This window comes from Gavialis gangeticus, unplaced genomic scaffold (assembly GCF_001723915.1).
Source record: "Gavialis gangeticus isolate Ggan-Ray unplaced genomic scaffold, GavGan_comp1, whole genome shotgun sequence".
Taxonomy (NCBI): domain Eukaryota; kingdom Metazoa; phylum Chordata; order Crocodylia; family Gavialidae; genus Gavialis; species Gavialis gangeticus.
The window spans coordinates 21,083,653-21,095,950 of NW_017729022.1; the positions used below are offsets into that span (position 1 = coordinate 21,083,653).

General features: G+C 41.9%; 1 protein-coding gene across 3 annotated transcripts in view; it reads right to left on the reverse strand.

Moving 5' to 3' along the window:
* Positions 1–12,298, reverse strand: part of PPM1H (protein phosphatase, Mg2+/Mn2+ dependent 1H) — a 240,388-nt gene that overhangs the window by 123,832 nt on the left and 104,258 nt on the right. For all 3 annotated transcript variants that reach the window (XM_019514646.1, XM_019514648.1, XM_019514647.1), the window contains exon 2: positions 9,389–9,557. In XM_019514646.1, coding sequence (XP_019370191.1) covers positions 9,389–9,557 — 169 coding nt within the window. The remainder of the gene's footprint in view (positions 1–9,388; positions 9,558–12,298) is intronic.

A 12,298-nucleotide genomic window follows, 5' to 3' on the forward strand; every position in this document is an offset into this window, starting at 1 on the left:
CCCCCCCCCACCCTCCCTCACAACCACTCACTGCCCATCCCAGCTCCGCGTTGCCGCTGACCCCTGACACACAAAGCTCTTGGTTTAGAGGTGATAGCTTTTCTTAGACCAACTAAATAGTAGCAAAGAAATTCTTTTCTTTGCAAGTTTTCGGGCACACACACCCTTCATCAGGCTGAGGAGAATTCAAAGATTGTAAAAGTCCTCCTAGGTAGAAAATAAAATTCATTTTACACAAGGAAGATAGAGACTGGAAGTCATTAGCACATGTACAGATACATCCATTTGTAGCAGTCTGTTTTCTGTTTCTCGCTGATTTAGAAGGTTTTGCATACTTTAGTTCTCTCTCACCATTTCATTTGTTCTTGCCATTTCAACTTTTTGGCACCTCTCCTCTGTTGGGAGCAAGGGGAGGTGTGAAAAGGTCAGTGCAAGGCAGACAGGAGAAAAGCAATTACTCAACCTGATCTAGAGATGGGAAAATCAACTTTCTGTGCAATGTGCGCTGTGTATTCACACATTTTATTCAGTGGAAATCACAAAACAAAATAACCTTACCTGCTGAGTTGCCAGAGCACTTCTCTGAGAATAGTTAGATAGTTAGATTTTTATTTATTTATTTTTTTTGCAGAGAAGGCCCACAGTTCAAAACCATTTTAAAAAATTGGTTTTAAAAAAGTCAATTTGGCATTTAGCAAATTTTCCCAACAAGATGGGTTTTTTATTTGATCATTTCAGTTTATCAAAATAAGAGAGAAAAAACTCACTACAGAAAAGCCAAGAGTCTGACAGGGCAATGAACTGGGATGAGGACAGCTAGATTCAAGCCCATGCTTTGCTTAATTCAGGGAAGGAACTTGTCCATCTTCCAGAGTCCAGATAACTTCCTAACGTTCAAACTACTGGATATCATGGTACACACATATGTGCCTACATGTACATATTTCTCACCTCTTGTTTTTCATTTGGAAAAGTTCTGTTCCATCCTGATATATTACAAGATGTTTTATAATTTCCACAGGCCTGAAAAAACAATTCCCACCCAATAAGGCTCTTCTTTAAAATAAATCTTTTAAGTTGCCTCCATTTTATTATCTAGCTAGTCAGATCGGAAAATGTCTATCATTTAATTGTACTGATATAGATTTTTGATTCTCTTCTGTTGTTTTCTTTTAAACGTAGATAGTTATACAGAGGCCTGGATAGATACCAGAGAAATAAAACCTATACATCTTTCTCACTGCACTGAATCCCACTTTCCATTTCTATTCTGCTGGGAAGTTTAATCAGCTTTAGGTGCCTCTGCTCTTGGATCTGGCTTCAGCAGCAGACTTCTGTTTTTGTAACTGTAAGATAAATTAATTGTAACCTTTTTAAAGTGTGCAGGCTTTAGAGATTGGCTTTGTTGTTTTTGTTCACAGCACAGCAATGGAAGAGGAATCATGTCAGAAACTACAGATAGGTATGCCATTACAGCTTGAACAATGACAGAATATCACAGTCCCCCTTTTATAGTCTATAGCAATATATGGTTTGGATTAAAATACCGGACAAGATAGTCATCACTTTTCCATCACAAACCTGTTAACCAACAGCAGGTGGAAACTGTTATAGTTAGATATCCAAGCCCAGGTTTTATACCTGGTAAACAGGTAGGTAGTTATGTATCTAATAAGAATGACCAAAAAGTGCAAGAAAATTCAGACAAAATTCCCCCCACACACACCCTTCACCCCGCCTCCAAGGCAAACTGTACCTGCAAAAGGCAGGGTGAGACACTGAAGATGCAGGCCTTAGGTATGATGATAAATATAGAACTGGGCCAGTGGCTACTCTCCTCCAACAAGCACCTGACACACATTCATGTCTCAGTTACTACTTGGAGGAGGTCTTGTTGTGCAATATTACACAAAAAAGTCCTCCCAGTTTTTAAAAACTGAATGGGTAAGTGACACTGCACTATGAACAACCCATCAAAATTATGCTGTATCATGATACAGTAACATTGTCATCAACTAATTAGAAAGCTGTAAGAGTAAATCATGTACCCCAATACACCAACTTCCTTGGCAATATTCTGGCACAACATAATAGGTTGAAAATTTGTTTCATTTCTTTAACTGACTCAAGTACTGATGGTCAAAGCACACCCCATCCCCCAGGCTGCTAACTATCCTGGATGTGTTATTGGTATAGCATTCCTAAATATAAACTATGCAGTTAACACAAAATGTTGTCCAGCTGAGGCCAAATCTAATTCATTAAGTCAAAGGCAAAAATTCTGTTTACTTTGGCATCAGCCTCTTGGAGCATTCTGCCAGCTTGTCATTTTGCCAAGTTTTTAAAATTATAATTATGCTTAATAATGTTAATTTCCTTTTTCTGGTTTCCTTGTTTCTCTGTGGAAAGATATGATCATACATCTGTTTTGTGCTTCTCACCTTCATATTCTGACCATTTCCCCATCCCTCTTCTTCTCCTGGGAAATGCTGATTTAACAGTTCAGCTTTTAATTGAGAAGTCAGGCCCCAAACCAGGACAGCAATGTCACTGCTCAACCACAGAAAGGGCACATAAAATGTTCCTGAGCCTCTGTAGAAATACTAGAAGGATGTCAAGGATGAAGCAACACTGTTTTTGGATCTCCTCACCACTAAACCAAGGGGAGGAGCTCAATCTGGAGTTCTCTTGAGAACTGACAGAGGCTGCGAGAGAACAGGACAGGATTGTCATGAGCTACTTTAATTATCTTATCCAGACATCTCTTGGGAGGAACACATTCCTTCCTGACCTGCATCAAAGAGCTCATCCCAACTCAGGAGGTGCACAGGCCAACCAGAGGTCACGCTCTCCTAGACTTGGTCTTGACCAAAGGTCTTGTTTTGTAAATTTGTACATATATATATAATCTATGTCCTTACCCTTTAATGGCTTTGTTGTAATAATAAATCTGTATATAGTTAAGTAATTGATTGACTGGATCTGACTCTATAAGGGACAGAGGCAGCCGCTGGGTTGTTGTGTCCCTCTACAGCACACTGCCCTGCCAATAATTCCCTCAATTGGAGAGTGAAGTACAAACCCATGCACACCTGGGCTACATACTAAATTGTGGGGTGATCTGGTGACCAACTTGAGCATAGAGGGCAACCTTCATGACAGCAACCACAAAACCATCACTTTCACTGTCCATTGCAAGGCAGGCAATTAGATAGTAGGATTGAAGTTTTGGACTTCAAAAATGCAAAATTTAACAAGCTGAAGGCAATAGTAGGGGAAGTACTGTGGGACCAGGGACCAAAGGAAAAAGGAGTGCATGAAGAGTTGTTGTTCCTTAAGGACATGATCCTTTAAGCACAAAGGAAGGCCAGTCCCATGTGGAAGAAATATAGCAAAAGGGCTGGGGAGCCCTCTTGGCTAAACAGGGAAATCATGGTCCTCTTAATAAAGAAAAAAAAGAGGCATACAAGCAATGGAAGCTTGGGACAGTCCTCCAGGAGGACTATACAACAATGGCCCACACTTGCAGGGAGCAGGTTAGAAAGTCTAGGGCAGCGACTGAATTTAAATTAACAATGGAAATTAAGGACAACAAAAAATCCTTCTTTAGGTACGTAGGGAACAGGAGGAAAACAAACGGGAGTGTGGGGCCATTGCTCAACAAACTCAGGAGAGCTGGGTACAGACACTCAGGAGAAAACTGAACTCCTGAATGACTACTTTGCTTCAGTCTTTCACTGGGCAAATGGGAAAATCATGCCAGAGAGGGCACAGAATGGGCATGGTGGGAAGGACTCCCTCCCTATTATTGACACTGAGCTGGTACATGATCAATTTAAAAAATGAGACTTATATAAGTCAGAAGGACCAGACGAACTTCACCCAAGAGTGCTGAAAACTGGCCAAAGTCATCACAAAGCCGCTGGCAAAACTTCCATAACTTGTGACGCTCTGGAGAGGTCCTTGAGGGCTGGAAGAGGGACAATGTTGTGCCCATCTTCAACAAGGGAAGGAGAGAGGACAATAGGCCAATTAGCCTAACTTCTACCCCAGGGAAAAGCCTGGAAAAAACCATTAAGTCTATGTCCGATAGGCTTGCAGAAGGTAGGATTCTACATGACAGCCAGCATGGCTTTGTTGAGGGTAGGTCTCATCTTACCAATCACATCTGCTTCTACGACCAGATAACTTGCCACCTGGATAAGAGAGAGGAGGTCAACATTGTATACCTTGACTTCCAAAAGGCCTTTGATCTGGTAGCCAATGATATTCTCACTGGAAAATTGGAGGATTGTGGGCTTAACTGCATGACAGTTAGGTGGGTAGGAAGCTGGCTGTGGGGTAGGACCCAGACAGTCCTACTGACTGGATCTGTGTTGTCCTGGTGAGAAGTAGTCAGTGGTGTCCCACAGGAGTTGGTGCTTGGTCCAGTTCTTTTCAACATCTTTATCAATGATTTGAAAATGAGGGTGAAGAGCTCTCTGACCAAGTTTGCGGATGAAACCAAGTTATGGGGGACTGTGGTCACACTTAAAGACAGGCCGTAGATACAGGTAGACCTAGACAGGCTAGCAAGTTGGGTGGATCTGAATGAGATGAAGTTCAAAAATCAAGAAATGTGAAGTGCTCCATCTTGGGATGAACACTTCCCAACATACCTACAGGCTCGGTGGCGCCAAGCTGACAAGCACCATGACAAAAAGGGACCTAGGGGTAATAACAGACCACAGAATCAATACAAGCCAAGGAAAGGTTGAGGGACACAGGGCTCTTCAGCCTAAAAAAGAGAAGAGAATCTATGAATCTATGCGAGAGAGGTGCAGGGCCATAGAAGGGTGCAGATGCAACAACTGACATGCCTGTAATTAAGAAGAGGCAGGACTCTCTGGGTCTCCTCTAGAAGCCTCTGGGTAGAGCAAGGGAGTGGCTACTGTGTGTGGGAGTTCCCAGGGGAACATGGTCCCCTGTAGTGGTCAGCCAGTCCAGACTGCCCTTGGTGATCTCTGGTAGCCTGGGGAGCCTGTAAAACAGGCTGGGATGTTTGCAACAGGGACCCCCTGGCCTTTGCCAGCACAGGCTGTCTGTGTAGTTCCTGCCCCAAATACTGAATGCTTGTACAATTCGCATCCAGTTGGGTTTCCAACCAGCTGCACTTGAAGCACTGAACTTTACCAGGTAGTGCTGCATACTTGCACATACCTGTAGAAAGCTTTCCATCTCCATGCACCAGCCAACAGCATTTATAGTGCATGGAACAGAATATAGACAGAGAAAAACTGTGTTTTACATAGTTTGTATATAGTACAAATAATAAATACAAATAAATAAAAGCAGTGCAGTGTCTTGCCTTCTCATAACTACAGTCCAGCATAACACATCTTTTTAGCTCTGTGTAACTGCTAGAGTAAGACTGCCCTCTAGTAGCAAAGTTTCTTTAATATTCTTTCCTGGTTTTTTTAATATATTTTATACTGAAATTTAAAATCTGCAAACAGTAATATCATATTCCAGTTAGAAGCGCTTTACAAAAGGCATGTAATAATAAATATAGCAAACAAACAAAACAGCAACTGAAATTTAGCTACAGGTAACAAACTGAGTAATAAAAGCATTGAAAAAAAATAGAGACTGCTTAGTTTGAAAAAGAAATGCCTCAGAGTTGAAAAGACAGTGTTAAGTAAATTAATCACTAGTATGGAATACATAAATTAGAATATTATAAACCAAGTCTCATAACACAGGAAAAAAACAGCTATTTAATTAGGTCAACATTAGTATGTTTAAAATCGAAAAAAATGTTTAAAATGTTATTAACTTATGGAACTTGTCTTATGAAATCAAAAGACAAGATATTCATTGGATAAATGGTCTCATTAACCATGAGTGACAGACAGAATTTAAGTATAAGGGTAGAAAACCACTAACAGCTAGGCATTGAAAATAGTCTCCTTCAGACAGGTTGTTCTATAAGTTGTCAAAAACATAGGATTTTTTCAGCTTTGCATGAAGCAATTCATATTAGGTACTGTTACAAAAATGGTCAAAAAGAGAATTTCCTTTCACCTTTGCAGGAAGCATCCAGTAACAGGCCCAGCTGGAGACAGCATACTGAACAATTTGAAGACTGGTGATCTGAATAGACCCTCCTCATGTCCATGGACATTAAAAGCATCACAGTAGGTAAAAAGGCAAAAACAGATCCACAAGTTAACTGTGCCGTGTCAAGTTAGAACTATACTTTATGACAACGCATGTTCTTCACTAACGGTTTAATTTTAAAATAAATTTAAGGTGTGGTAATATATGAATTACTGTGACAGTATGTACAAGTAAGGCACTGTATCTTTACATGGCTAGTTATGATAATTTGCATATTCAAATTATTGACCTCAGGAGTGGTGAGGTCATTGACTTCAGGAGTGGTGATAGTAATTCAGGGTATAATCACTGAGGTATTTTGCCTATGCAGCTGTATGGTTAACTTTCTTAAAAATCAGGACCATGACAAATTTGTCAAGATGCTTCAAGTGACATTTTAGAAAGCCTTAAAAATAACTGCATATGAAAAACACGCTTATTAAGTTAATATGTTATGTAGTAGTAAGTTAAAATGCCAAGTCAGAGTACTGATGGCCCTTTATCAGTTAATTACAATTCATGTTCATCAGAGAGTTCCGAGACAAATATACACAGCAACATCTCACAATGTCTAGTTTTACCTACCTACTATCTGTTGTAGTCATTCTTCACGGTCCTGATACCTTGAAGATGTCTCAAAATCAAATATAAAACTATCTGTTCCTACTTTTAACACTGATCTTGACGTTGTAAGACCCTACCTTTTAACATTTAGTGTCTAATTAAAGAAGATACTATACAAGCCATCTGACCAATTTCAAGTAATGCAGCTCAAGTAACAAGTAGTACAAAAGTGGCATGGGAGACTGAAATAGACAAACACTATTTCTAACAAAATCACGTTTCAATTGTATTTAGAACCATGCAGGTCAAAGTTTAACTGTAAATGGCATTGACCCTTATTTGCATGGGCTTACAGATGCTTACTTTTAGAGCTCTTAAAAAAGCAAAAAACAAAACAAACGCTTCTAATTTGATTTCTTCTTGCACAATCATTCCTTACATGTGGTCAATTGCTGTCCCATGGCTCCATTTGTTTCCTTCCCCAACTCCCAATTATTATTATTATTATTACTACTACATGCTAGCCTGACATCCTAAGCAGCTTCCCAGTGGAGATATGCAGTGCCCTTGACATTCCTTTGCTTAACTCTTTTCTGTAATCTAACTGGTTTCATTTTTCTAGACACTAATATTCTGTTACAATTGTACTAAACACACTATTTCAGTATTTGTTCATGCCTTTAAAACTGTAAGCCCTTTGAGGGCAGGGACTAAATCTTCCAGTTGCTAGTACGTACACAGGTAGGTATGCGCTTCAGGTATATCTATACAATGCTAAATACTGAAAATGTTTGCTCTGGAGTTCTATGTTAGAAAAGAAATCCTCTCTTTGAAAGACAGCGGTATTTTTTTCCCTCACCACAGGGGTAATTAGTTACTTGGTCAACATAAAGGAATCATGGTGTTGCCATTTTGATTCCTTCTCAGATCATAAAAGTTAATTAGTACCAGAGCAGGTTATTATCTGGATGGAAGACTGTAAAGAATTATGGAAGGCATTTTAAACAGCCATAGATGTTTTTGGTCAGTTTTAATACTCATATGGTGTGCCAAACCGACAACCACACAGATTAAAGTCACTTATGTACCCAGAGGACAATAGCTAGAGTAGAGAGAGTCTTTCTGCAGCACACAAACAGCATATAAACCCTGACCTCAAAGCAGCACTTCAAAAACAGAAGAACATCTCAGTCTCCACAACAGGTTAGTACTTCCCAAGTTCGCTGAGACTACCAACAAGCATGTCAATGATCACCTGTCATGACTTTTTCTCATGCAACCTGGTCTGAAAACTCAGTTTATTTCACAGGGGCTACGCAACAGTCAGGAGAAGGACAAGCGACAATCTCTCCAAACCTGGGATGGGTATAAACTCGGAGAATTATCTTCTGTTATTCAACCCTCCTATGGCTGCCAAAGTTAACTATGGCACAACAGTTAACATTCTGGGTCAGACTAAGGGTGTGGACAGATCTTGCAAGTGAAACATTACAAAGACCTACAAAACATGTGAAAGGTCCAGCTGTACAGGTGTACATACCCTTTGAAATGTTCCCAAATTGGCTGAAACACTCCAAAATAGTTCCTCTGCAAATGAAGCACTATTTTGGAGCATTTCACTTCTGCTCATCTCTGATTTGGAACAGCACATGGGAGACAAGCTGGGTTTACTCACTCCCCACCACTATTCCTGCCAGACCCTTAGGGCCCCAATCAATGTCGGAGCAGGGCCCTCCAGCCCCAATACCTGAAAGGAAAGAAGAGATCTGGGGGATCTGTCACACCATACCACACCTCCACCATCCTTGTCTCCTCTCTGCACTCTCCTCCCTTCTCCCTCCCACACCTGTGACAGGAAGGGAAGGAGGGAGCCGAGAACAGAGCCTTGGGTTGCTGCAGCCCTGGCTAGAAAAGGCTTCAGTATTTTGAAACATTCCAGACAGGAACAGCACAGGGCATGAGCGTTCTCCCACGACTGAAACATTCCTATCTTGAAGAGTTTCCAAGTTTGTTTCACGTGGAAATGTTTCAGTTGCAATGTCTGTCCTCACCCTAATACTCAATCTAAGCCAATAACCTGCCTACCAGTTTCTTTCAGAGACAATGCAAGAAACGCTGTACTTCAAAATCTACACGTAGGAGAACTTTTTTCAACCCAAAGCCCTGATCAATTAGATTAAGTCATAAAGTACGAAACACTTATTATTTTGTACCTGTCAAAATATCCACAATGTTGCTTCCTTTTCTAAACCAAAATCCCAATAGCTGGTGGAGACAAGTTCCATATGGTAATTATTAGATGTAGAAATATACTCTTATCTATTTCACTGTCTTCTCTTTGGCTTAAGTTATGAAAATGGGTAAGTACAACTAACAGATTTTATCTCCATTGATCACGTCACTATTTTACACATATATCTGTCATGTCTCTCATATATTTTTCAAGTCAGCTATGATGTACAAGATTTTTTTTCTTTACATGTGAAAGATTTTTTAGCATGTTTCAAAAAGAAGAAATGATGGTAAGAAATGAGTCAAGTGTTCTCAATTAAAGCCTAGTTAAAAAAAAAAAAAGTCAAGCCAGGTATCAAGCAAACACCATCAAGAACTTCAGGGTTTTCCTTTGATTTGACACCTCATGTTATATCATATTCCTGTACTGACAAGATTGAGGGGAGCTGCTTACCGAATTTTCTTTTAATTGTAGACCTTCTCCATTTGGCAGTGATGACCTTCGTTTTGTGGATGAATTCTTGTTTGGAGTGGAACTAGTGCCTCCAGTTTTCTTTTTTACATGAAGAACTTCGCAACTAGCCTGGTCTTCATTGTGTGTGCTCTTTCCTGCATTTATGACCCTAGAAAAAGAAAGCGGCATTCCTGTTTTAGCAAATCTTGCATCTGTCTATTCAGTTTACCACATGACCCACATATCAAAGTAACATGCCATTTTCACAAACCAAAATGACATGGACTAATGGTATCATGCTTATACTTTCTTCCTCAAGGAAATAACCTTTCTAAACGAAGCGGACGATGCCTGCAGTTTGGATGAGCCCGACAATGTTTATGCTTCCCAACTGAAACCACAAGAAATGTTTAATTGCTCTTTCAGTTTAGTGCATGCGACTGAAACCACCTTCTGAAAACTCTACTAAATAATGGGTAGGTCACCTTAGAAAATCTACTGAGTCATCTGAGTGAAGTACAGCATATTTACAGTTAATCTATAAAGAATGTTCTCAGTACTAAAAACACACCATGGAAGCAGGTGACAATATACAGGAGCTCAGCTTGTTAGAACACTGGGCTGGGGTGCTTGTGACCCAGCTGCACCACAGGCCATGACTCCCTTCTGATAGGGGAGAGAGAAAGGAAAGAGGGAAGGGAGGTGGCTACCAATCTCAAGAGTAAGAGAAGGAGAAGGGCCACCCTGGGGAGGGGGGGAGGGGCAAATCAGGGTGACCGCCCCAGGCCCCCCAGACTTTGGGGGGCCCCACGGAGCCAGGCAGAGCAGCACAGCGACTCTGCGCTGCCGCTGGCTTCGTGTCTGGCCGCTTGCCACTCCCCCCTACCCCCCAAATCTGCCGCTGGCTTCCTTGCATCTGGGGGCAGGCTGATTTGCCCTGGGCCCTGCACCCCGCTCGGATTGTCTCTGGGAAGGAGAGAAGAGAACTTCTGTTTGGCTGCAGAGGAGATCAGCTGTATGGTTCAAGGCAGAGCAGGAGACTTGCAGGGCCAAGCTGCACTGGGGCCCCTACTTCAGGGGCCAGATCCTGCTGTAGACCATTAAGTTGAGCATATAACATTGCAGCCCAGTAAGAAACAAGTACTCGCTGTTATTGTTTTGCTTTTTTTAATATCAGAGCTACTGTGGAAAAGATGGCATATGACACCCAACCCTGCAATCTCCAGGAGCTTCACAGCTAAGCTTTAAAACCCTACTTATCCCATTTGCATAATTAAGAGAATAGCTATTGTCAATGTCAATTAACCTGAAAAAAAGGCAAATTCAAATCTACTTCTCACTTTCTCCAGAAAGACCAACTTAAATTAATTTTGCTTCACTCCAAGGTTTCTATCTCTGTGCCTGTCATATCCATGAATATTGATAGAGCTGAAAATATATGGGCCTACCTGTGCCTGGCACAACACCCCAGGAACCACATGTCTCAGTTAAAGGTCAACAACTGTCAATGGTCAACAACTTTGTCTATCTCGGCAGCACGCTCTTCCATGCTGTCTACATCAACTGCAAAGTCAACACAAGGCTAGCAAAAGCCACCATGGCCTTCGGCAGACTCCGTAAATTGATCTGGGACCACAGAGGCATCAGAATGTCGATGAAACTGAAGGTTTACAAAGCCAACGCTCTCCCAACCCTCCTTTACGCCCGTGAAACCTGGACCATCTATCAGTGTCATGCCAAGAAACTAAACCACATCCACATGTGCTGCCTGCGAAAGATACTAAAGATCAAGTGGCAGGACAAGAGCCTGGACACCAAGGTGCTCAGAAGATCAGCTCTCCCCAGTATTCATACCCTACTGAAACTGGTGCAGCTAAGATGGGCTGGCCACCTTTCAAAAATGCCTGACACTCACCTGCTGAAGAAAATCTATGGCAAGCTGTCAAATGGAGTATGCTTTCATGGCACACCAAAGAAGCGGTACAAGGACACCCTAAAGATGTCCCTTGGAGTGTCAGCATTGACCCAGAGTCGTACGAGCAAATCGCTCGTGACCATCCATCCTGGAGGTCATCAGTCCAGAGCGGAGCACTGGCCTTCAAGCAGCGGCACACAGCAGAGGCAGTGAGGAAGCATGTGCCCAGGAAAATAAGGACCTCTCATGTCCAGCCTTCATTGCTCTCCTGCCCCTGCTGTAGCAGATTATTCAGGGCAAAGATTGGGCTTATAAACACCTGCATACCCACGTGACCTAGTCTTCACCCCCCTCCTCTCTTCTTTCTCCCTTTCTCTTTTCTCCCTCCCTTTTTCTTTCCCGCTTCCTTTCTCTCTTCTTCCTCCCCTTCCCCCACACTGGATGCAGTCATCTTCACTTGCAAAGGATGAATCACATCCTTTATATGCACACCATGGGTTCATATTGTATCACAGCAATAAAAAGCCACTGCCTGTCTGATTAAAAAATTGCCTCCCTTCCACAAATACTATCTATCCCTTTTCACATCAAACTTTAAGGCTCTTTGACAGACCAAGTTAGGAGGCAGGATGTTGCTGCTGCTGGAGAAATACTGACCTTTAATTTATTTGAATACTGTATTTACTCAATTCCAAGATAGGGTCCCCTGTCCCTCCCATTTAACCTGAGGAAAAAAGCCTGTCTTGGAATTGAGTACAAGGCAGCAAAGGGTCTTTCCCCTGCTTCTTCTCCATCTCCAACCCCGCCCCCCACCCCACACACACACACACACACACACACACTTACCCTTCCTCCATTGCTCCCACCACTGGGAAGGTAGTGGGGAGGACAGACAGCAACAGGGACAAGTGGGGGAGGGGGCAAGAAAGGTTGCAGGGGAAAGTTGCTCGATTCTTCCCCCCATCCCCACCTACAACCTGCCTCCCTTCTACTTG